The 26,371-nt window shown below is 44.9% G+C and overlaps 1 protein-coding gene across 6 annotated transcripts in view; it reads right to left on the minus strand.

The window, feature by feature from the left end:
* BRD7 (bromodomain containing 7) overlaps positions 1-11,374 on the minus strand; it is a 37,383-nt gene extending 26,009 nt beyond the window's left edge. For 2 of the 6 annotated variants that reach the window (XM_013052107.2, XM_013052108.2), the window contains exons 1-2: positions 11,080-11,374; positions 10,408-10,616 (exon numbers count right to left, since the gene is read on the minus strand). In XM_013052107.2, coding sequence (XP_012907561.1) covers positions 10,408-10,616; positions 11,080-11,128 — 258 coding nt within the window. In that variant the 5' untranslated portion in view covers positions 11,129-11,374. The remainder of the gene's footprint in view (positions 1-10,407; positions 10,617-11,079) is intronic. The other 4 variants (XM_004744151.3, XM_004744153.2, XM_004744155.2 and 1 more) reach the window with 2 other exon arrangements.
* Positions 11,375-26,371: the final 14,997 nt, after the last annotated feature.

The following is a 26,371-nucleotide window of genomic DNA, read 5'->3' on the forward strand; positions in this document are numbered from 1 at the left end:
CGCCTGGGTGGCTCAGTGGGTTAGGCCGTTGCCTTCGGCTCGGGTCGTGATCTCAGGGTCCTGGGATGGAGTCCCGCATCTCAGGCTCTCTGCTCAGCAGGGAGCCTGCTTCCTCCTCTCTGCCTGCCTCTCTGCCTACTTGTGATCTCTCTCTGTCAGATAAATAAATAAAATCTTTAAAAAAAAAAAAAAAAAAGCTCCAGAGGAAAATGCTATAAACTGCACTCATCATGCCCTTGACCTCAGTTACTATCAAGCTGACTGGTGTCTGTTTTTTATGGCTTTGTGACAGACTCTGGAGGAGCAAATCTTGACGTTGGAAAGTTTGTATCTTTTGCCCAGAAAACCTGGCATGAATCTTTTGTAGGCTGGAAGGTTTCCACCTGTTCAATGGAAAAAGACCCCCTAGAGATTCAGATTCCTTCCTAGTGACCCCCTAGAGATTCAGATTCCTTCCTAGTAAACGTAAATTGTGGAGTGAGGACAGCCTGGAAGGCAAAGCACTCTCCTAGGTGGAAAGAACTAGGACCATAGTGATAGGAATCTAGAGCAGGGGTTGGCAAACTTTTCTGGTAAATGGTCAGATAGTATATAATTTAGTTTTGTGGTCCATAAGGTCTGTCACAACTACTAACCTTTGCCGTTGGCGTGAAAGCAGCCACAGACAATACATAATGAATGAGTGTGGCTGTGTTCCAATAAAACTATTTATAAAACCAGGTGGCACCGGCCATGGTTGCTGATGGTCTATTGGCTCAAGTTCTAGCCCTGGCTTCATCCTTAACACACTCTGTGACTTTCTCAGGCAACTCCTTTTATCATGAGGCCTCTTCATCATCCATAAGATGGAGATTTAACTGCTGATTTTATTTATCCTAGAATGTCAATGAGATGGTGAAATGAGGTCAAGTAAGAGAAAAGTTGAAAAAAGTACCAAAGGAAGGTACTACCTGATAACTTTATCTTGTCAGCATGGTCTACAGTAACCACCTTATTTTCAATGACAAGAGAATATAGTCTTCTGGGCTAGGGTCCAAAAGAGAAAGAGCATATAAAAACCTATATGGGAAACTACCCTAAACTAAATGGAGATACTGTAATGTGTTACTGGCAGATTGGGAATTAGGAGACCTGGCATCTAGTTTACCAGAATGGGATCTTGAACAGGTTACCCCACTCACTTACTCTCAGTTTCATTTACAAGACGCTTTGAGCTCTACAATTCCCTCTCCACTTAAAATTCTGATTTCAACCTTCTTATTTTCTTCATGATTCAGAATATAGTATAGAATCTTCCTGCGAATGTCCCTTACTAAAGGTTACAGAGATGTAAAACCAAACGTTAACACAGTTATGCTCAATAGTTAGTGCATTCTGCCAGTTACATGTACAGAATGAAACAAAAATACTAGAGCCATTTAACTCAGGTAGCCAAGGAAGAGGGTTTAGTTACAGTTTATAAATGGGTTTGCCACTTATTAGCTATCAGATTGTAGATAAACTATGTAATTTTGGGGGACTAATTTTCTTATCTCTAACATACACAAAAGGGGCACCTGAGTGGCTCCATCAGTTACGTGGTCTGCCTTCGGCTCAGGTTATAAGCTCAGGGTCCTAGGATTGAGCCTAGCCTTGCTTCTGGCTCCCTGCACTGTGCAAAGTTGGCTTCTCCCTCTGCCCCTCCCCTGGCTTGTGCTCCCTCTTTCTCTTAAATAAATGAAATCGTAAAAAAAAAAAAAAAATATATATATATATATATACACAATAGTACCTCAGAAGATTGTTTCGAGGATGAAATAAGACAGTGTATGTGGAATTCCAGTGAAGTACTCACTCACAGTGTTCACTCATTCATTCATGTATTCAGCAAATAAATGAGGTTCTACTGTGTGGATACACACTGGTAGATAAAACACACACAGCCCTGCCCTTAGGCAGCCGAGAACATTAACAACAGAGACACACATTAAACAACTCATTAAAAAAACCCAAACAGATTTCATGGGGAGAGTAACTGTCGGGTGAATCTAATTTAGACTGGACAAGTGTGGGAAGGCTTCTATAAGGAAGTAACATCTGAGCTGAGATCTGAAGGACAGAATTTAGCCAGCCGGCAGGGGAGTGGGGGTTGGAAAGAGCATTCCAGACAGAGGAAGTATCCTCTGTGCAAGAAGGTCCAGGCAGTAGACAAACCATGGCTTTCTGTTAACTACAAACACACTGGACTTAATTTCAGACTCTAATTTATTCACAACTCAATAGCAAGTTATTCCTTTGTGAATGACACTTTTGAAGCAAATCTCTGTTCATATTATGATTCCAACACTCACTGTACTATGTTACAAACACATCTGTCTGTCTCTGTCGCTGGAGTTCCTCGTGGGTAGGGTCCCCTGTTACTTTCAGCTCTGTACCCCCAAGCTCAACAATGCCTAACACATAATACTTGCAGAATTACAGGAAACAGCATGAAAAGAGAAAGTGAAATATGCAAATTAACAGCTGAAGTCCTTAGTTTTAACGACTGTCCTCCAGGTTGACTACTTTTGGAGATCTAGATATAGATAGAGATCTCTAACTATATTCAAATAATGCGTCCAGTGTGCAAAATAATTCCAGAACTTCCCTGTAACAGGTGATTTTAGAATGTAATTGAAAAATCAGTCTTACTACTTTGCAGTGATGCCTCATTCCAGCAAAAGAGCATCAACAGATTGAAAAGAGCATCTGCTGCACAATTTAGTCGTTAGGTCTCCTTTGTCTTCCCCCAGCTTCCCAAGACAAAATGAGAAACACTTTCCTCAGGACTCCCAGAACACTTTATTTATACCTCTGCTAGAATTTACACCAGGCCATGAAGTTTATCTATCCCAGTTGCTTTCCCAGTCCAACTCTGAGCTCCTCCTATATGGCAGGAACTGTATCTTATTAATCTTCCTCATTTGAATCTAGTACAAAGTCTGGCACACGTCTTTCCAGTAAATGTCCGCTGAATAAATAAATGAATAAATAGCCTTGCCATCAGAGAAGCAACACTACTCTTATGCTTTTAGAGTCCTTCCTTCTGTAGTGGCACAGCTGGCTCATTTGGAAGTGTGACTCTTGATCTCAGGTTCATGGCTTCAAGCCCCACGTTAGTACAGAGATTACCACACACACACAAAAAAAACCATAAATAAACTTTAGGGGCACCTGGCTGGCTCATTTGGTAGAGCATGTGATTCCTGACCTCAGGGTTGTGAGTTCAAGCTCCATGCTGGGTGCAGAGATTACCAAAAAAAAAAAAAAAAAAAAAGAAGAAAAGAAAAAGAAAAAAGGTTAAACACACAAACACAAACACAACAAAAAGAGGATAGCTTCAGGAGGAAACCAGAGTGGGAGGATTTTCTGCCATGAGATCCTGGGTGTGGCAGATGTCACACCAAACAAATCAACGAATTGTTTTGACCGAATTTTCATTCTGTTTAATTACAGTCATTCATTTCTTCTCTCCAGTTACGAGCTATCTCATCCTCTATGCCCCAGCTCAGCAATACAATGAGATACTAATAGGGCCTATCCCACATCTGTTATTTTTAAGAAGACAGTAAACATGATGGCATACAATAAACACTCAAATGTTGGTTTTCAGTACGTATCCCCCTTGGAATCTAGTTTAGTACTTTAATAAAATAGGTGCTTATTGGAATTTATTATATGATGGCTTCAAATTCTCATTAAAAGTTTTAACCTCAGCTTTATAAATATTCTCTATATGTTAATGCTTATGATTTAAAATTTTTATAAAATCTCTCATTTTATCCTGCCAAGATCTCTAGCAAAGGGACTAGTCTAACATCTTTGGCATTGAAACCTGAAGCTGACTTGCAAAACTGTTAAGACAGAATTTGGGTTACGATTATGTTTTTCAGGAACACGGGTCTGACTTCCAATAAAGGAATTCAGAGCTCTCATCTGAGCTCTTTCATTAGAAAACCTTCTAGGTAGTTCTCCTTACACCCAGCCTCTGCTCTTCAATAGCTGCTAGAAGCTGCTAACAGATTAACATTACTAAGGCACTCAACTTTTATCATTCTTCCACTCAGAAAGTCTCTGACTGCTTAGGGTCAACATATTCAAGTTCAAACTTCTTCCTCTGACACCTCACCCGCGGTTCAGGTCTCATCCCTTACCCCCCTTCCTTTATTCTGTGCTTAAAAAGAAAACTCCTTTCAATCCCTTATATACACCCTCATACTGGCCCAGCTCCCTGCTACCATTCTCAGCCCTCGCTGGTATGCAGCGTCCTAACCTCCGCTTCTCTCTGCAGCGCCGTGGCGTTCTCTTCAGGCATTGCTTCTAAAATCAGTGCGCAGGTTAAAACTGGGTCGTCAGATTACCTTTGAAAATCTCTACAGTAGCCAATAAAGGGCCATACTTACGGCCGTACACACAGGATCCTTCACATTTAATTGTACAAGATGAAAAGAACCTATGTTACAAATATAGCTCAGAGTATAGTTGATCCCATGTTGCCTGAACCATGCAGTGTAACATCACGATGTTCTAACTTCTAAAGACCAGCTCAAACGCGGCCACCTGAGCAAAGTCTTCTGTGATTCTCCCCAACCAGCCCCAGTACCTCTCCAGAGCCTCTTGGAGCTAGAACTCTCTGCCTCTGTTAGGACACAAATTTTAACCTCCCACTCCTACAAAGGGAGTGGAGGGCGTTGTCCACTCTAACAACTCTTTTCATGTTAATGACCTCTTGAGTGCAGGATTTGAGTTCTTGTTCTGGCACTGTGTGACTATGAGCAACTTACTAACCTCTCTGAGCCTTAGTCTTCTCACCTGTGAAAGAGCAGACGGTATGATCTTTTACTTTTGGATATGTATGTGAAAGAACAGATTCCTGGAGAGATACTTATATGACCATGTTAAAAGCAGCAATATTTATCATAGCCAAGAGGTAGAAGCAAACCAGGTATCTACTGATGATGAACGGATAAACAAAACATGGTATATTCATACAACCCAGTATCATTCAGCCTTAAAAAGGAGGGAAATTCTAACACCTGCCACAACATGGATGAACCTCCAGGAGAGTATACGAAGTAAAACGAGCCAGTCACAAAAAGACAAATACTGTGTGATTCCACTTCTATGAGACACCCAGAGTAGTCACACTCATAGAGAAAGCAGAATGGTGGAGGGTGGGGGATATGGAGAGTTGTTGAATAGGTATAAAAAAGTTCTGGAAATTGGATGTGTAACAATATAAGTATACTCAACAGTACTGAACAGAACGCTTAAAGATAGTTAAGATGGTAAAGCCTATTCTAAATGTATTTTACCACCATTTTAAAAGAAGAGATGGTAATGCCAGCTTCATAGATTATGGTCAAGAGTAAGGGGAGATAACATATATTACACAGTAAACGCAGGGCCCAGCCTGTAATATGTATGTGTTCTGTGTACAGTATTCATACAGTTTTTTTTAGTAATCAGGTATGTGTGTTATGTGTGAATGGTTGTTATTTCACTTAAAATGGTTTTGTAAACACTTTTGTAGTTTTTAAAAATCACGACACTATCAGTGTAATGGCCAACACAGAATTTTACTTACTGCCCCTCAGTTTTACTTCACTGCCCTCTTGTGCCTATATTACTAGGCCAAATGATGTGAGCATTTTTCATCAGCTGTTATTTTGTTATATGATGTGGAAATAAATAACTTGAAAATGTAAAGCTGGACCTTTAGGAAAGGGTCATGTTATAGATAGTAAGAATTATGCCAGCACACAAATTCCTTTGCAATCACTCAGCATTCAAACGCTCAGGGGAGAAAAAGAACATAACACACTTTCATAGGGGTGGTGTTTAAATGATGACCTGATGAAAACAAAAGTATACACACCCACACACATATAGTACTCATAATGCTCTGGTTGGTATTAAATGTTACCACTCTACATAGAGAAATACAGATACTAATGTATCTGGGCATTTTAAACTAATAAAACCAGGGCCTTCCATACTCAAGAGAAGAGTATCGCTTAACTCAAACACTTCTGAAAAATTATAGCGCTTTACGTTTTATGTGTGTGTGCCTCCCCAAATCTTCCAAAAGTAACAGATCCTCCATCCCCTTCCCCAACTAGAAGACACTTCCCAGCCTCCCTAGCAGCTAGGATGGCCATGTGGTTAAGTAAGTTGTGTGTGATGAAATATAAGCAGAAGTTACATATGCCATGGGCGCCTGGGTGGCTCAGTGGGTTGGGCCGCTGCCTTCGGCTCGGGTCATGATCTCGGGGTCCTGGGATCGGGTCCCGCATCGGGCTCCCTGCTGAGCGGAGAGCCCGCTTCCCTCTCTCTCTCTCTCTGCCTGCCTCTCCATCTACTTGTGATTTCTCTCTGTCAAATAAATAAATAAAAAAAAAAAAAAAAAAAGAAGTTACATATGCCTTTCAGAAAAGGGAAAGGGCATGCTTTATCTTTTCCCTGCATTCTTCCTCCTGCTGCGTGGTACTGACAGAAACATCACTCCTCCCTCAGAACCACACATCCCCTAGCCGCTCCGAGGCCCATGGGTGTCATACAGCTGATTCTCTCCAAGAAGAGACCGGAGACAACTGCTGTTCCTAGAACTCCCTGGAGATCCAGAACATAGCTCAGAGAGAAGTGTCCTTCTGAAGCCTCCCTACCTAGACAACACTATCAAAAGAACACATCTCCCCATCCCCAGTCTGGCCTGCAAAAAAACAGATGACCCAAACAGCCTCTACAGAACCAATGACATCTCAGATAATGTCCCCTGGTCCCTGGCCCTGAATCCTGGGGAAATGGAACCTAGCATAAATTCACTGCACTTCTTTGAGTTTCCATTTTACCTTTTATAAAATGGAAACTAATCTACCTGTCCTATTCTGCAGGGTGTTCAGTCCAAGTAAGACTATGGATGCAAAAGCATTTTAATTTATAACAGAATCAAAATATAATGAAGGCTAATGACATTTAGAGCTACAGTCAAGGAAGACCAGAGTGGCTAGAACAGATGGAGAGAATTCCAGGAACTTACCCTGAAGATATCCTTATAAAATTATATAGAGATTTGTGTCCATGAGACTCACTGCAGCTTTATTTATAGCATTTAGACATAATATAAAATAAAATAAGGTACATCAATATAACCAAATACTATGTAGTTAATAAAAAGAATGAGGTAAGTAATAAAAGAAAGAAAGAACACAAGCATATCAGCTGGCGTTATGGTGCCAGGACTAAAATTGGAAGTGGTTAAAAGGGATGACCTCACCTCCCAGTTCAATGAGATGAACAAAGTAGAGAAGAGACTACAGGGGATCAAAGTCGCCCACACACCTGGGAGATGAGAGGCAAGTGGAGGAGTGAGCAGATCACAGATAGCAAGCTACCACCTCCGTGCAGAAGTGGCCACCTAGGAGAAGAGTTCAAATCCCAGCAACCTGGAAAAGCTCAAACCTGGAGCCACCAGGAACCGGAAAGTCTCCAGACCGGATGCCAGTCAGGAGTGGGGAGAGATGCTGGACTGAAAACGAGCAGCGGCTGGGAGGACCTTCAGTCTCCTTCCCTGGTTGGCCCCTGAAATACCAGCAGTCAGGTAATAACCTTGTTTCAGGAGGGATTTTTCTCTGGAGAACAGACACCTGGGGGATCCACCAAAATGATCGGGTCTCTGTTTAGTGACTCTCCAGCTGACAAACTGTCTAGACACAGAGTATTTCATCAGGCTGTTGTGTGGCACATGGAGATAGAGACAGACCAGGAAGGCTCAACAGGTAACAGATAAGAGATGAGGTTAATGTAAAAAGAGGAGACCAAGAAAATAAACTGAAGAACTTGAGGGGAAATAAGAGACAAAGCAGGGAGCAAAAGAAAACAGGAAAAAAAAGGCAACAAATCCATCAATTAGTATCCTCAGGGAAAAACAAGAACAGGGTGCTATTAAACAAGGATAATGAGGGGAACGTGAGTAGCTCAGTGGGTTACAGCCTCTCCCTTCGGCTCAGATCATGAACCCAGGGTGCTGGGATCGAGCCCTGCTTCCCCCTCTCTCTCTGCCTACTTGTGATCTCTGTCAAATAAATAAATAAAATCTTAAAAAACAAAACAAAACAAGGACAAGGAGAGAAGAAGATGCTTTCAAAATTCTAGGAGACAGAACTTTTACTCTGGAATTCCACGCTGAGCGGAACTATCAAGCTATAGGAGCAGACTATATTAGGGTAGACTAAAGATGTTCAATCACATAAGGTCTTAGAAAAACCTACCTCCTATGAATGCTTTCTTAGAAGTTCATAGAATTAAGATTCCACCAGAAAAAGGGAGTAAATATAACATGGGATCCAGGAAAGAGGCAAAGGAAGGTCCCAGAAGGCCTAGAGAACAAATAATCCAGACTAGAGCAGGAGGTCACAGAGGGCTACAAGATGGATGTTTCAAGAGGAGGGCAACTGTTTGGCCATGTGAAAAACAGAAATCAGATGGGTTTTATAAATCTGTCAAGAGTTTGGGAAGAGGGGTGCCTGCGTGGCTCAGTGGGTTAAGCCTCTGCCTTTGGCTCAGATCATGATCTCAGGGTCCTGGGATCCACTCAGCAGGGAGCCTGCTCTCTACTCAGCAGGGAGCCTGCTCCCCCTGCCCTCTCTGCCTGCCTCTCTGCCTACTTGTGATCCCTCTCTCTCTGTCAAATAAATAAATAAAATCTTAAACAAAAAAGTTTGGGAAGAATTGGTACATGATAACCAAACCAATGAAGTAATTAACGAGGGACCAAGACCAGATCTGTATTTATTTTCTGTGCCATAAGTGAACAATAATTAAACAGTGAATACTGATTTAACCAACAACTGTGGTGTACCTACACTGGGAGAACAGAGGAAGAGAAACTGGGGACAGGAAGCGGTATTAGAACGCTAATTTAAATTCTCATTTTCTATAACAGATCTGTAAAAGATGTAAACCGATAAATCAGGAAATACCATAAACCTACATTTAAAAAAGAAGACAGATATCCCAAAAAACTCTGAAAAGTTTGGGAAGTAAAACTCTAGGCTGGGGTAGGAGACTGCTTTTGTGTTAAAAGCCTTGAAGTATTCTTAATTTTTTAAAAATATGTTCAAGAACAACTTTACAAATAACAAAAAATAATTTAAAAAAAAAAGAGAGAGAGACTATGTGAGGGACTAAGGTAAGGAAAATTTATTGCCCTCCTTTTATTCATTTCTATATTGCTTGAATTTCTTAAATCATATGCATATAGCATATGGAAGAAAACATTAGATAGTTATATACACTGACACAGCCTAGCCAAGGCAACTAAAAATTGAGGCCAAAAAATAACAGATTTACGAAATTCTAAAGAGTCTCTAAGATTTAGTGACTTCCCATGTGTTTAATCACATGGAATAGAACATTGCTGGTACATATAAACAAGAAAAATTACAAAGCTAATTTATGGAAATCTATTCTCAAGACCTAGTAATGGATTTAGTAAGTCACTCAGGGACAGGTTAAATCTGGGAAGTGCAGAAGTCTAGGACAATTCCAGATATGTGTATGATCATCCATGAAAGTTAATTATTATTATTTTGCCCCGCTTATGAACCAACAGCACCTACTCCCCCCTCCTTTTTCCTATTAACTGCAAATGGTTAAGAAAATGCTTATTTTTATCACTGGTGTGTCATATCCCTTATAGGTCTCTAATCGAATTTTCTCTTCAACAGACTCAAGCTTTAAGATCAAAACTGCTCATTATATATCTGGCATTATAGAATTTACTTCAGAACAAAATCTGAACCCCAAAAGATCCCGTTCACTTCTGAACTGAATTTTTTTTAAAAAAGATTTTATTTATTTGACAAACATATCACAAGTAGGCAGAGAGGCAGGCAGCCAGAGAGGAAGGGAAGCAGGGTCCCGCTGAGCAGAGAGCCGGAGATCCATCCATGTAGGGCTCCAGGGCTCGATCCCAGGACTCCGGGATCATGACCTGAGCCCAAAGCAGAGGCTTTAACCCACTGAGCCACCCAGGGGCCCCTGACTTGATGATTTTTGACAAAGCTCCAACACTGAGGCTTTTCTGAGCATGACTTTTACCTTCCCTGGGTGGAGAAAATTCTCTGACACTGCTCCTGAAGTTCAGGACTTAGCTGCTCGCTGACCGGCTGTGAGAGTAACTAAGTATAATTAAATCGAGAGTTGCTGAAACTCACAGGGGATTCGTGTTTCTGTGCTGCCCTGCTCCGCCTCCAAACAAGGCAGATTTTACAGGCGTTTTAACGTCTCGTTAGACACAAAGAGAAGTAAGTAAGGCAGCCAGCGGGCGGCGGGAACTCTTGAAAAGGGGTACCCCCAGCAACACGGAAGCCACGCAACGATATTTACCTTTACTCGTCTCCGTTTTCTCCCCTTTTCTTCCCCTGGAAGCTGCTTCTCTCCTTTCTTTCGCTTTTTCCGCTTTCTGTCCTTGTGTTTATCATGATCATTTTTGTCTTCGAAGAGGCTTGAGTCGTGCCCCGAGCTGCCCGTGGAGAGCTCGGTGACCTCGTTCCCTCCCACTTTGAGGACCAGCTTCAAGGGCTTCTCTACATACTCTTAAACAAAAGGAGAGAGCCTGGATTACCGGCGGACGCGCGGGGCAGCGTCCTCAATGCAGAGGCAGCGTGGGCGGAGGGAGAAGGGGCGCCACGGCCGCGGCGGCTGTGGGCACGCAGTGGGCGCCCCGCGAAGCACCTGTTGACTGACGGACACTTGCCCCGAGGGTGTCCCGAACGCTGCGGGCCTCTGGGCGCCGTCTCACACCTCCCGGCAAGAGCCCCGCCGGGGACCAGGGGTCTGGGGTTCGAATGCGGCCCCCCGCCTGGGGTCTGCGCGGCCTCCGGCGGGCCGCGCCCCCTTCGCGGGTCCCGGCCTGCCCGTGGGAGGTGCGGCCCCCCGGCCCGCCTCCGGAGCTCGAGAGTGGTCTCGAAGGAGCGAGGACCCTCCTCCCTCCCCCACCGCTCCCAAGCCCGGGGCCGCCGCGGGCCCGCCGCTCCCGCACCGCAGCCCACTCCTCACCCTCATAGAGGTGTTTGTCCGACTTGTGCTTCTTGTGCTTCTTGCCCATATCCGACCGGGCCCCGGTGCCCGCCCCCCGCGCCAGGCCCAGGCCGTGCGGCGCCGCTTCCGGTCCGGGCCAGGCAAGCGGAGGGCGGGAGCGGGGCCCGCGAGACCCCGCGCCGCGAGGCAGGGGGACGGCGTGCGCCGGGCGGCGCGAGGCCCCTCACGAGAAGACGGCGCGCGAGACCCGGCCGTAGCCCGAGAGCGGCGGCGGGGCTGCGAGCGGCCGGCGCGGAGGCGGGAGAGAGGGCCCGCCGCGCGCGCTGGGTGCGGCCGGCTGCCCGTGGCGGCCCCTGGCGGCTGGAGGTGGCTCTGCAACCCACGGGTCGGGGGCGGAGTCCGAATTGGGGGGCGGAGACCGGGCTGGGGGCGGGGTTCACTGCTCAGAATCTCCTGCCTCTCTCCTCTCCTCTCCTCTCTCTTCCTTCCTCACCTTTCTCTTTCCCTCTTCTACCTTCTCTTCCTCCCTTCCTCTCTTTCTTCCCTCCCTCCTTCTCTCCTTTTTAATGTCTCTGTCGATCTAATTGTCCGTCTCCGTCTCTCCTTCCCTTCCTCTCTCTGTCTCTGTCTCATTGTCTCTCTGTCTCTGTCTCTCCCATCCTCTCTCTAACTCTGTTTCTGTCTGTCCGCCAGTCTTTCCATCTCTCCCTCCCGTCCTCTCTGTTCCTTTCTCTTTCCTCCCTGCCTCTTTCCTCCCTTCTCTCTCTTTCCCTCTCTTTCTCCCTTCCCTCCCTCTTCCTACCACTCTTCTTTTTCTATCATCCTTCCCTCTTCCCTGACTCCACACTTCTACCCCTGTCCCTCTTATTTTTGTCTTCCCTTTGACAATATTTATTGAACCTTGTACTAGATGCCGGATCCCACAAATCCAGCACATGGGTAACTAGAAGGATTCTAATCTTAAGAACAAAATAAAACAAAAACCCTTATGTGCTGGGTCTGTAACTAAAACTAAACTAACTAAAACAACATAAAAAATGTGAAACCGAGTGTTTTTTGGTAAAACTCATATATGGAAATAAACATTGACGTCTGGATGAAAAAGTTCTGGTAGAGTGAAAGTGGACTGTTTTAGTTTTAGTTTTATGCTTCTCCCTGTTGTTTGAAAAATTTTTCATGTACATGTTAACTTATTAAAAGCTTTTATTTATTTAACTTTTTAAAAGATTTTATTTATTTATTTTACAGATAGAGATCACAAGTAGGCAGAGAGGCAAGCAGAGAAAGAGGAAGGGAAGCCGGCTCCCCGCTGAGCAGAGAGCCCAATGCGGAGCTTGATCCCAGGACCCTGGGATCATAACCTGAGCTGAAGGCAGAGGCTTTAACCTACTGAGCCACCCAGGCGCTCCTAAAAGCTTTTATTTATTTATCTATTTATTTAGAGAGAGCAGGAGCAGGGGGGGCGGTGAAGAGAGAGGAAGACAGAGAATCTTAAACAGGCTCCATGCTCAGTGTGGAGCCCAACATGGGACTCCCACTCAGGACCCTGAGATCATGATCTGAGCTGAAATCAAGAATAAGTTCTTAACTGACTGAGTGCCCAGGGCCCCAATGTTAATTTTTTTTCTAAATGAAAAAGATTGAAATACAAGTTAGAAAATAACTTGAAAAAAATGATGAAAATGTATCTATTAGAGCTATACCAACTAAGATTCCACACCAAGAGCATTGCTCTTAGATGCGCATCTACTCCTTGATGTTGTTCTAAGCCTTTCTCACTCACTATTACCCTCAGGTGCTGAGCCCTGCTGGAGAGCTGTTATTCACATTTCTGCTCATTGGCCAAATATATTGTATCTAGCCAAATATAGTATTAAGATGTACTTATTATAACACATGCAGGGATGTTGGCTGCAAAGGAGCAATATAATGTTGATATTTTTCCACATGACAATTTCATAACATAGGAAGCACAGAAACATGCTTATTCCCATTTTGAAGATGAGAAATGGATGCCCAGAGAAATGAGGTAGGTTGCCAGTGGTGGTAGAGCCTAGACTCACATTCAGGTCTTCTGAATTTGAAACACAAGCTCTTTTTCATATGAATATGGGCAAGATGTCTTGACTGTCTCTACTTTTAACCTTATAATGCCCTGTGTATTTTTAAACTAAACCCATAATCACAGCCTTCTCTCAATAAAGGATCTTAGTCATTTACACTTTAGTAAGAATTTGGACCTCTGGATCATATCTCCTAGAAAGATTTGTAGCTTTAGTTTGAATTCCAATGGTAAAATGGGAGATTTGTAGTTCAGGTCAGTTTGAATTATTTCAGGAAAACTAAAAAGATTCCAAGTAAGAAGATTTTCAAGTAAAGCTTGAAGATGGGAACCAGGGATCTGATGCTATCTGGTATCTCTTTGTCTCTCTTTGTTTTGTCTCTGTGTACATTAGGCTCCATTTCTCCCCCACCCCCCATGGCTGAAAACATGGTTACCAGTAGCTGTTTCCAGATTAACTGGGTCAATAGTCTATTCTCTGTCAGTTTCCCCAAGGAAGAAATGCCAGAGAAGGGCTCTGATTGCCTTGGGTTGGGTCACATATTTCATGGGCTGGGGAATGGGAGGTTGATTCAACTTGGGTACCAAGTCTGCCCCCAGGGCAAAGAGGAGTTAGAGTTTGTGACAGCCAGGCCCCATCAGACCCTCAAGGTTAGCCAGGGAAGATAAGGTTCCTTGAATAAAGGGAGGTGCTTTTTCATGAGGGCTAGAAGTTTGTGTCTGTTACCTTTCTGTAACAGGCCTCTTGGGCATCGGCGAGGTGGAGTCAGAGTAGGGGAAGAGAGGTTGTGCTGAGGAAGAAAACTTCAGTTGCTCTGAGATCAAGCCACCATTGCCCACTAAGTATAGGGCAATGGTTCAGCTTCTCAGTCATTGGGTATTATCTTTTTCTTTAAGGGGAACTGTGATACCAGTCCCCCCCCCCCACCCCAGAGTCCTGCCTCTGCTGTAATTTGAGTTTACCTCTTTACTTCCTATCCCCTGGTGTGTTTCCCCAGAGAGGGGGCTGGTCTCACTCCCTTCATTCCTAGCATAATGACATAACACCCAGCATAATGACTACTACTCTCTGCAAATGCCCCTCAGAGCTAGCTCACTGTGTGTGTGTGTGTGTGTGTGTGTGTGCATGCATACACGTGTGTGTGTCTTTCTTTTCTCTGACCAGCCTGGGATGGAGGAAAAGGGTCTAGTGAACTCATTCCCCTCAGCAGAGATCATACACAGGTCCCAAATTGTTCCTAGCAGTGAAAAAATGAGTAAGAGCTTGAAACAGAAAACACCTCACAGAAGTTCCTGAGAGATAGAAACCCTGACTTATCCACTTTTTAAAAAAATTCCTGATTCCAGGACAGTCCTGGTCCATAAAAGTCACCAGAAAATGAGAGCTGAATGGAAACTTTCAATGTAGGGCAGAATCTAAAGTGACCCCTGGAGACTCCTGCCTCGGGTATTTATGGTCTCCAGCTGAGTGTGGAAGGGCCTAGAGACTTGCTTCTAGCCCATGGGAAAGGTGATGAGATGAGCCCATGGCAAAGGTGATGAGATGTCCCTTCTGTGATTCAGTTACTTAAGACAGTAACTTCTGTCTTGCCAGCCAGTTACATTGCCTTCTTGGCTTCCGTGCTTTGAGGAAGCCTCTGGAGAGGCTCACATGCAAGAAACTGAGAGTAGCCTCCATCCAGCAACCCGCAAGGATGGAGGCTGTCAGCCCAGCAGGCCCTGAGCCATTGACTGTGCCAACAACACCCTGAGCTTCAAAGTGAATCCTTCCTCAGTGGAGTGTTCAGATGAGACCTCAACCCTGCCTCTCCCTTGATGGCAGCATTCAAGGGACCCTGAAGCAGAAGACCCAGGTAAGCTATGGTCAACACTCCTGACCCACAGAAACTATGAGATAATCAAATGTGTGTTCACTTAAACCGTTAAGTTTTAGGGGAATTTGTTACACAGCGATAGGTAGCTTATACAAGTATTATCCCAAACAGGGAACTTTCCAAGCCTGCTGCCTATCTCCATAAGGACTAAAGAAACAGCAAAGGAACCAATGCCTGTGCAGGGTACTTGCCTGGAGTTTTGCACAGACTACCTCTTTTTATCCTTTTCCTGGCCCGGTGAGAGGAACACTCCTGTCTTTGGCCCATAGGTGAGGACACTGGGGACTGAAGAAGTCAAGTGGCTTATCCAAGGTCACGCAGCTCGCCTGCCTGGGATCTGAATCCATGTCTGCCTCCCTCCCAATGCTACATTCTAATCAGTAGGTCACATGGCTCTTCGAAAAGAGGGCCAGAAACCTCCGAAGTTTCTTCCTGCCCGTTGGGAATAGTGTCAGATGGAAATAAATTCCCCAAGAGGATTTGTATGCTCATCTAAACAGGTAGGAATGGATGTTTGTGCGCCCAGAGGATCAGAAGATAAGGCAAAACATGGAAATAGTTGCTATTTGCTGTTTACAGATCTCTGGAATGCCGGGAGGCTAAGTGGATGAAGAGAACCCGGGCAATGGCAGATGACCGCTGCACGGGGTGGAAGAGGGCTGCTGTGGTGGAGCTGCAGGTTTTGTGACTCCTAGGCAGGGGTGGGGAGGGGGGTGGGCTTCTGACCTTGGCCGTGAGGGTATGCCTCTTGTGGCCGGAGCTAGTTGTTCTCCATAAGGTGATGCGGTCTGGTCTCTCTCATGCATCCTTATTGGCTGGAAAGGAAGAGAACAGTCTCAGGAGAAGACAAGGGTGGCTCTATACCTTGCTTAGTCCCACCCAACCCCTTCCTGCACCTGGGGGCCTCTGCCACTTCCCTTGTCATGTCCCTGCTCAAAAGTGTTTCATCGCTTCTCATTTCACTCAGAGTCAAAGCTAAATCCTTACCTTGGTTTCCAGGACCGATCTGGCCGCCACTGTCTCTCCAGCCCCACATCCTTCCCCCATCACTGAGGCTGGCCACACTGTCCTCCTCACTTGCTTCTGCCTCACAAGCTTGCTTCTGCCCCAGGACCTCAGCCTCTGCTCTTCTCTGTGCCTAGAGCACTCTCCCCTCAGCTCCTGGCCTGGATCCTGCCCTCACAGCATCGTGATTGCCCAGGGGGCTGCTTCAGAGAAGCATCTGGACCAGTGACCCACGGCAGTGCCTCCTGACCCCTCACCCTGTGTGGCTCTGGCTCTGTTCATGGCACGTGTGAGCCCCAACATCATGTTACATATTGGTCACATGTCTGTGAGTATGTTAGTCAACTGTCTCCCCCTTGGGACTCCCAGCTCCCTGAGGACAGGAGTGGGGCCCGCATCACTCACGGTTGTGTCCCGTGTACCTACCACAGAGCCAGGCTCAGCGCAGGCCCTCAAGAAGTATTTGTCAGATGAATGAATGAATGAAGAATTATACTGTTTTATGATGATGATGATTCCCTCCCACTTTCTTCTCTGAGGGTCTTTTGGCTGAGGACAGGAGGTGACAGGTGGCCTCCCAGGGAGTCTGAGGAGGAAAAGGAGAGAGGCAGTGAGGAAGGCTGGCCACTTGGCAGGGGGTGGGGGGGCATTCCCAGCAAATGGCCTCTATTCAGCTCTCTCAGGCCCAGGCCTATCTGCAGAGGACTTGTTGCCCAGCAGGTGGGAGACCATGGCAGGCCAGGCCCTCAGCAGCCCCCTTACTCTAAGATGTGCCAGTCTCCCACCACAGCCTGGTCTTTAGAACTTGGTGCCCCTATGGAGAGGGAGCCCTGGGACACAGCTGGAGTAGAGTGTGGCCTCCCTTGGCCAACCCAAAGGACACTCTTCACAGGCCCTATGGGTGAAAGTGTCGGTTTACTGGGAACTGAGCCCATGATCCCATCAGGCTGAAAGCCTTGAATATTGGGGGCCTCCAACACCCCCCCCCCCACGGCTCTGCTCTGTTCCTCAAAGTGTGTGGAATTCTCTGGGAAATGGGCAGAACCAACCCTGGGCACCTGTGTGGTTGGCATAAGGGTCAAGGACAGTGAAAAGACTTCTGGCACAATGAAGGCCTTTTGGCGTAGGGAAGACCAGAAAGGAAGTGAGGAAAAGAGCTGGTTCTCTTGGATACTCCAGGGGGCACCCTGCCCTCCATGAGCGGGGAGGGAGAGAGGAGGCATCTCCCCAGCCCAGGCCCCAGCAGCTGCAGCAGGTGGCCTAGATGGGTGATATGGGCAGGCGGCCGACCTGGCATCAGCTTGTTAGTGGGTGTGGAGGGCCCCAAGGGGGTCAAGGCTGGTTCACTGGGCAGCTCTTTGGGGATGCAGTGGCCTGAGGTGATTCCCTGCGACAGGCTGTCGGCAGTGCAGCTGGGTTGCAGGGTTGCTCCTGGTCACAGGTGTTGCTGCCCCAGCTGTCTGCCTCTGAGGGAACAAAAGGAAGGCCGCAGATGGCAGCTGTGCATGTGGGGGGCCTGTGCCTCCTCTCCCCTTGTGGTCTCGGAGCTGCCTGAGGTCCACGCCATGGTGCCCACTGCTGATAACCGGGAAAGCTATTTGGACTCCGACTCTGCCAGGATGGAAAAAAAAAAAACTCGGAGACCGTGATCAATTAGGGAAGAGGCAACACAAGCACCTTCTCCCCAGCCCCCACCCGCCTTCCCTTCTTCCTGTTTTCTTGAGTGCCCATTCTTGTGCCGAGTGTTGAAACGTAGTGAGAGCAAAACCGACCTGGTCTCGTCCGCGTGATGTTCACAGTCATACACTTAACGGGCAATTGCACACACACACACGTGGTTGAGCCTCGAGCAGCTTGGGTTTGCATCCACAGACCACTGTGTGTGATTTTTTCCCAGACAGCGTAGTACTGTAGAAGTATTTTCTCTTCCCTATGATTTTCTCCATAACATTCTTTTTTCTGATTTACTTGGTTGTAAGACACATATGTAAAGGCACTTAGGAATCCGTGCTAATTCATCAATTTATGTTTATGTTACTGCTAAGGCTTCCTGTCCATGGCAGGCCATTAGGTGTTACGTTTTGGGGGGACCCAAAAGCATTGGGGGGTCAGCACCCCTAATTCCAGAGTGGTTCGAGAGTCAGCTGGATTTAACCGCTGTTGTTCTGAGTGTCAGGAGGGAAGACAACAGGGTGGTGATAGGTTATGCTGTGATGAATAGACTGACACAGTCTCGGGGTTCAGAGCCCCCCTGCCCGAGGAAGCCCTACAGGGAGGTATCTTGGGTTGGGTGCCCTAGAAGCTGCTGGGGCAATCTGTTGAAGGGAGTCTGTTTGGGGCAACTGTAAAGAGCTGGAAGGAAGGGCGAGGAGCAGGGTAGGGCAGGGCAGAAGCAGAGGGAGGTCGGGGTCTCCGCCTAGCCCAGTCACAAGGAGCTGGTGTGGGGAGAAGGATGTGGAGTGGGAAGTCCTCCATGGAACAGTTCCCTGGGGGAGAGGGGCCAGGCTTTGGTAGCTGGGGTCAGGCGGAGAGGTCAGCGCAGTGGTTTTCCTGATCCCCACAGAGCCACTGTCGTCTGTGCAGGGCAATCCTCTGAAGAAGATGGCAGCTGTGGGCCCTCAGCAACCAACACTGACAGCTGCTGGAGATGGCATGTCCTGGGGACAGGTGAGTGGAGGGGGGCGTCAGCAGCATCCACTAGCCAGGCGGAAGGGGTCGGGGACCAGCCTATGCAAAGGCACGAAAACGTTGGGTGCATTGGGTGCGTTCAAAGAAGGGAGAAGCCCAGTTCTGGAACAAGAGAAACGAGGGGGCACTGGGGGCAGCGTCCAGACATAAGGCTGGGCTGGGCAGAAACTCAGGAGGCATGGTGGGGACGTTTGATTTTATGTTGGGGTGCCGTGGAAGGCGGGGGATGTGGGCACATGACCAGGTTTGCATTTTGTCCAGAGGGCTTTGGCTTCTGAGTAGAGAAGGAATTGTGGGTTTAGGAGACAGGGCAGGGAGAGCAGTTAGGAGTTGACATTGGACTTCATGGGGGTGGTGGCAGCTTGGATTATGGGCAGGCAAGGGGCTGGTGCATTGGGATCATTTGGGAGTTACTTAGGAGGAAGAGTCTGAAGATGCCTGTGAGTGACCCAGGAGGAGATGCTGAGCAGGAAGTTGGGTGCCTGTGTCTGGGGCTCAGACGGAAGGTTAGGTCTGTCTGAAAATAGACTTTGGTCTAAGGATGTCTTTGGGAACCACAGGAGTGAATCAGACCACCCAGGAGGAGACAACAGAGGGACCAGAGACGATAGAGCTTTGAGGACTTGTAATATCAAGGTCAGTGGATATCAAGGATGAGGAAGCAGGAAAGGAGATAGAGGAGCAACCCCGAGCAGGAGAAAGCCCAGGAGAGGGGGGCATGCCAGGAGGATGCTCTGGCTGAGGACATGGGTGGTGGGGAGGGAAGTGGCACCAGACTGCAGGGGGCCATTCAGGGCTGGAAAGGGTGGATCAAACAAGTCAAATCACGAAGGTAAGAACGCTGAGGTGGGGATGCTGGGGGAGACCGTCAGCAAGCTCAGACATGGTTGTGCAGGCTTGGGACATGGTCCACCATCAGTCCCGGAAACCCTGCTCTGGGAACAGAGAGCCACTATGTGCTGTGGCTGTGGGCTTGCTTGGTGCCACCCAGATCTCTAAGTTCCTGGAGCTGTAAAAACCAGCCATGGGACCTGGGCACGTCCCTTCTGCTCGCTATTCGCAGCCATGGAAAGAGGATGAGGCTGCTTCCTTGAGCCTCAGTTGGTTCTGGGGAGCTACTTCTGATGTTCCATCAGTGTCTGATGTTTCATTTTAAATGTGTGCATATATTTTAGGTTTTTCTTCATTCAGCGATTTAACTTGAGGCTTATTTATTTCTTAAATTTATTTTATTTCTTTAACATGTATTAACATGTTAAAGATAAAGTTGAAAATACAGGTAGGCATAAGGAAGAAATTTTAAATAGCTTATAATCCCGCCATTTATTGTATCATTTTGGACTCTGTTCCTCCAGATATTTTCCAGCCTGTTTTTCAGATTAGTGTTTGGTAGTGATTCTTATCTCCTTGTCTCGGAGGCACATTCACGATGCTCTGTTACTGTGTATTCTAGAACCTTGCTACGCAATGGTCCACGGATCAGCTGCATTGTTGGTACCCGGGAGCGTGGGAGAAATGCAGAATCTCGGGCTCCACCTCAGAACCACGGAATCAGAACCTACATTTTTAACACGATCCGTGGCAATTCATATATATGCACTAAAGTTCTTAAAGCACTGTTGTAGAACATTGGTTTATACCTAGCCTTTATTTTTTTTTGGACAAGAAATAGGAAGCCTTTAGTTTAGAACCATTAGACCCCAAAGGAGAGCTTTGACAAACAAGATATACACCTGTGTTGGTGTTTTGACTCAAAAGCTCAATAGGGGGGCGCCTGGGTGGCTCAGTGGGTTAAAGCCTCTGCCTTCGGCTCAGGTCATGATCCCAGGGTCCTGGGATTGAGCCCCGCGTCGGGCTCTCTGCTCTGCAGGGAGCCTGCTTCCTCCTCTCTCTCTCTGCCTGCCTCTGCCTGCTTGTGATCTCTGTCTGTCAAATAAATAAATAAAATCTTTAAAAAAAAAAAAAGCTCAATAGGGACACCTGCGTGGCTCAGTTGGTTGAGCCTCTGACTCTTATTTTTGGCTCAAGTGGTGATCTCAGTGTTGTGAGATAGAGCCCCACGTCGGGCTCAGCTCTCAGCAGGAAGTCTGCTTGGGATCTCTTTCCTTCCTCTCCCTCTGCCCACCCTCTGGTCACACAATCTCTAAATAAATAAATAAATAAAATGTTTAAAAAATAAAGGCAGCTCAATAGGGTGAAAAGATCTGAAGATTCGAGGGACTTTTTCACTTATCCCAATTATTAAGAAAAAATTTTAACTCTTAAAAAAAACTGTAATGAAACCTCCCATTTGCAATTATATATTATATGTATTGTAGATAACCATTTTTTAAAAGATAATTTTTATTTTTATTTTTTAAAAGATTTTATTTATTTATTTGACAGAGATCACAAGTAGGCAGAGAGGCAGGCAGAGAGAGGAGGCAGCAGGCTCCCGGCTGAGCAGAGAGCCCGATGCAGGGCTTGATCATAGGACCCTGGGATCATGACCTGAGCCGCAGGCAGAGGCTTTAACCCACTGAGCCACTCAGGCGCCCCTAAAAGATAATTTTTAAAGGAAGCTTTAGGTTCACAGAAAATGAGGGGAAGGTACAGAGATTTCCCCTACACCCCCTGCCCTGACATAGACACAGCCTTCTCCATTATTGATATCCCCAACTGGAGTGTGACACATCATAATTACCCAGTTCGTAGTTGACATTAGGGTTCCCTGTGGGTCCTGTATATTCTCTGGGTTTAGACAAGTATAATAACATGTACCCATTATTACATTATCATACAGAGTATTTTTACTGCCCTGAAGATTCTTCTGTGCTCCATCTACTCAGCTCTCCCTAACCAACCCCCTCCCTACAACCCCTGGCAACCCTTGGTCTTTTTAGTGTCTCCATAGTTTTGCCTTCTCCAAGATGTCATATGGTTGGATGGGATGTAGCCTTTTCAGATGGGCTTCTTTCACTTAGCAACATGCATTTAAGATTCTTTCACATCTTTTCGGGGCCTGGTAGCTCATTTCTTTTTAGCGTTGGATACTATTCCATTGTCTAGATCATCACAGTAGATTTATCCATTTCCCTACTGAAGATCATCTTGGTTGCTTCCAAGGTTGCATAAACATGGATAAAGTTGCTATAAACATCCGTGTGCAAGTTTGGGTGTGGACATAAGCTTTCAACGCCTTTGGATAAATACCAAGAAGCACAAATGCTAGATTGGATAGCAAGAGTATGTTTATTTTGTAACAAGCTGCCAAACTGTCTTCCAAAGTAGCCAAACTATTTTGCATTCCTACCAGCTGTGAATGAGAGTTCCTGTTGCTCCGTATCCTCACCAGCTGTTGGTGGTGTCAGTGTTCTGGAGTTTGGCCATTCTAATAAGCATGAAGTGATAGCTGACAGTTGTTTTAGTTTGCATTTCCCTGATGGTATATGATATGGGACATCTTTTCATATATTTACTTGCCATCCATATGTCTTCTTTGGTGAAGTGTCTGCTAAGGTCTTTGACCCATTTTTAAATTAGATTGTTTGTTTTCCTTCTTTTGTTTTAATTTAAAAAATTTAAATTTTTTTAAAAGAGTTTATTTCAGATTGTTTTCTTATAGTTGAATTTTAAGAGTTTTTTATGGTGTATTTTGAATAGCTGTCCTTTATCAGATATGTCTTTAGCAAATATTTCCTCCCATCTTCTCATTCTCTTTACTATGATTCCCAGATCTGAAGATTTTAATCTTAATGAGGTCCAGCTTATCGATTATTTCTCTCATGAATTTGTTTGCCTTTTGTATTGTATCTGAAAAGTCAGTGCCATACCCAAGGTCATAGATTTTCTCCCATGTTATCTTCCAGGAGTTTTATACTTTTTTATTTTACAATTAGGTCTCTAAGTTAATTTTTGAGAAGGGCTTAAGGTCTGTGTTCTGATTTTTTTTTTTAACATGTAGATGTTCTGTTGTTCCAGCGCCATAAATTGAAAAGACTAAATTTTCCCCATTATGTTGCTTTTATTCCTTTATCAAAGATCTGTTAACTATATTTATGTGGGTTTATTTCTGGGCTGTTTATTCTACTCCATTGATCTATTTGTCTACTTTTTTTTTTTTTTTTTGCTTATACCACACTGCCTTTTTAAAAAATTATTATTAACATATAATGTATTATTAGCCCCAGGGGTACAGGTCTGTGAATCACCAGGTTTACACAGCACTCACCATAGCACATACCTTCCCCAATGTCCATAACCCCACCACCCTCTCCCTTCCCCCCTCCCCCCAGCAACCCTCAGTTTGTTTTGTGAGATTAAGAGTCTCTTATGGTTTATCTCCCTCCTGATCTCATCTTGTTTCATTTATTCTTTTCCTACCCCCTAAACCCCCCACCATTGCATCTCAACTTCCTCATATCAGGGAGATCATATGATAATTGTCTTTCTCTGATTGACTTATTTTGCTGAGTATAACACCCTCTAGTTCCATCCACATCATTGCAAATGGCAAGGTTTCATTTCTTTTGACGTCATATCAAATCTTTATCCATTCATCTGTTGATGAACATATAGGTTCTTTCCATAGTTTGGCTATTGTGTACATTGCTGCTATAAACATTTGGGTTCAGGTGCCCCTTCGGATCACTACATTTGTATCTTCAGGGTAAATACCCAGTAGTGCAATTGACGGGTCATAGGGTAGCTTTATTTTCAACTTTTTGAGGCACCTCCATGCTGTTTTCCAGAGTGGTTGCACCAGCTTGCATTCCCACCAACAGTGTAGAAGGGTTCCTCTTTCTCCACATCCTCACCAGCATCTGTCATTTCCTGACTTGTTAATTTTAGCCATTCTTATTGGTGTGAGGTGGTATCTCATTGTGGTTTGATTTGTATTTCCCTGATGCCGAGTGATGTGGAATACTTTTTCATGTGTCTTTTGGCCATCTGGATGTCTTCTTTGCCAGATGCCTGTTCATGTCTTCTGCCCATTTCTTGATTGGATTATTTGTTCTTTGGGTGTTGAGTTTGCTAAGTTCTTTATAGATTTTGGATACTAGCCCTTTATCTGATATGTCATTTGCAAATAACTTCTCCCATTCTGTCAGTGGTCTTTTGGTTTTGTTAACTGTTTCCTTTGCTGTGCAAAAGCTTTTGATCTTGATGAAGTCCTAATAGTTCATTTTTGTCCTTGCTTCCCTTGCCTTTGGTGATGTTTCTAGGAAGTTGCTGTGACTGAGGTTGAAGATGTTGCTGCTTGTGTTCTCCACAAGGATTTTGATGGATTCCTTTCTCACACTGAGGTCCTCCATCCATTTTGAGTTTATTTTCATGTGTGGTGTAAGGAAATAGTCCAGTTTCATTTTTCTGCATGTGGCTGTCCAATTTTCCCAACACCATTTGTTGAAGAGACGGTCTTTTTTCCATTGGACATTCTTTCCTGCTTTGTCGAAGATTAGTTGACTGTAGAGTTGAGGTTCTATTTCTGGGCTCTCTATTCTGTTCCACTGATCTATGTGTCTGTTTTCGTATACCACACTGTCTTTTTTTTTTTTTTTTTTTTTAAAGATTTTATTTATTTATTTGTAAGAGAGAGAGAGTGAGAGCGAGCACAGGCAGACAGAGTGGAAGGCAGAGTCAGAGGGAGAAGCAGGCTCCCTGCGGAGCAAGGAGCCCGATGTGGGACTCGATCCCAGGACGCTGGGATCATGACCTGAGCCGAAGGCAGCCGCTTAACCAACTGAGCCACCCAGGCGTCCCCCACACTGTCTTAATTACTCTAGCTTTATTGTAAGTTTTGGAGTAGAATAGTGTCAGTTCTCCAAATTTGTTCTCCTTCAGTATTGTGTTGGCTATTCTAGGTCTTTTTCCTCTCCATATAAGCTTTAGAATCAGTTTGTCTATATCCACAAAACAACTTTCTGGAATTTTGATTTAGATTGCATTGAGTCTGTAGATCAAATTCAGAAGAAATGACATCATGACAATATTGAGTCTTCCTATCTTCCTATCAGTGACTGTGGAACAACTCCACTTATTTAGTTCTTTAATTCCCTTCATCAGAGTTTTGTAGTTTTTCTCATGTAGCTCTTACACATACTTTGCTAAATTTAAACCTAAACATTTCAATTTTTGGATGTTAATATAAATGGTATTGTTTTTAGTTTCAAATTCCACTGGTTCATTGATAGTTTATAGGAAAATATTTGGCTTTCATTTATTAACTTTGTATCCTGCAACCTTGCACTTATTATTTCAGTTTTTTTTTTTTTTGGTTGTGGTTGATTCTTTCAGATTTTCTACACAGATGATCATGTAATCTGTGAACAAAGACATTTTTTTTCTTTCTCAATCTGCATTTTCTTTTTTTAGTAAAGTATTTTATTTGTTTGTTTGACACAGAAAGAGTGAGCTACGAGCAGGGGTAGGAGCAGGCGGAGGGAGAGGGAGAAACAGGCTTCCTGCTGAGCAGGGAGTCCAACTTGGGGCTTGATCCCAGGACCTTGGGATCATAACCTGAGCTGAAGGCAGACACTTAACAACTGAGCCACCCAGGTGCCCCCCAGTTTGTATTTTCTTTTCTGTTCTTACTGCGCTGCCTAGAACTTCCAGCATGATGTTAAAAAGGAGTGATGAGAAGGAACATCCTTGCCTTGTACCTGGTCTTAGAGGGACTGCTTTGAGGTTCTCACCACTAAGGATGCTATTAGCTAGTTGTAGGTTTTTTGGTGTATTCTTTATCAAGATGAAGAAGTATTCCCCTATTCTTACTTTCCCCAAAGGGCTTTTTTTTGTTTTTTTTAAATCATGAATGAATTTTGAATTTTGTCAAATGCTTTTCTGCTTCTACTGAATATTATTTTTGCTCTTTAGCCCTCTAAGGCAATGAACTACATTAAGTGATTTTTGATTTTTTAAATTAAGATTACTTACTTATTTGTTTATTTATTTGATATTGAGAGAGAGAGAGAGAGAGAGAGAGAGAGAGAATAAGCATGGGAAGTGGCAGGCAGAGGGAGAGAGAAGTTTTCTCGCAGAACAGGGAGCCCAATGAGGGGCTTGATACCAGGGCCCTGAGATCATGACTTGAGCTGAAGGCAGCCACTTAAACTGACTGACCACCCAGGAGCCCTGTGATTTTTTTGGTTGTTAAACTAGCCTTGTAACCTTGAATAAATCCCACCAAATTATAAAGTATAATTCTTTCATACATTATTGTATTTGCTTTGGTAATATTTTTGTTGAGGATTTTTAAAAAATCTTTGTTCATGAGAGATATTGGTCTATAGCTTTCTTCTCTTGTAATGTCTTTGGTTTTGGTATTAGAGTAATGCTGGCCTCATAGAACGAGTAAGGAAGTAGTTCCTTTACTTCTCTCTCTGATAGAGTATAGAGAATTCATACAATTTTTTTTTCTTTTTTTTTTTAAAGATTTTATTTATTTGACAGACAAAGATCACAAGTAGGCAGAGAGGCAGGCAGAGAGAGAGGGAGAGGAGGAAGCAAGCTCCCCACCGAGCAGAGAGCCCGATGTGGGGCTCGATCCCAGGACTCTGAGATCATGACCTGAGCCGAAGGCAGAGGCTTTAACCCACTGAGCCACCCAGGTGCCCCTACAATTTTTTTTTCTTAAATGTTTGATAGGTTTCACCAGTGAACCCATCTGGGACTGATACTTTCTCTTTTGGAAGGATATTAG

This window comes from Mustela putorius, unplaced genomic scaffold (genome assembly GCF_011764305.1).
Source record: "Mustela putorius furo isolate JIRA1106 unplaced genomic scaffold, ASM1176430v1.1 tig00000174_pilon_pilon_pilon, whole genome shotgun sequence".
NCBI classification, from domain to species: Eukaryota; Metazoa; Chordata; class Mammalia; order Carnivora; family Mustelidae; genus Mustela; species Mustela putorius.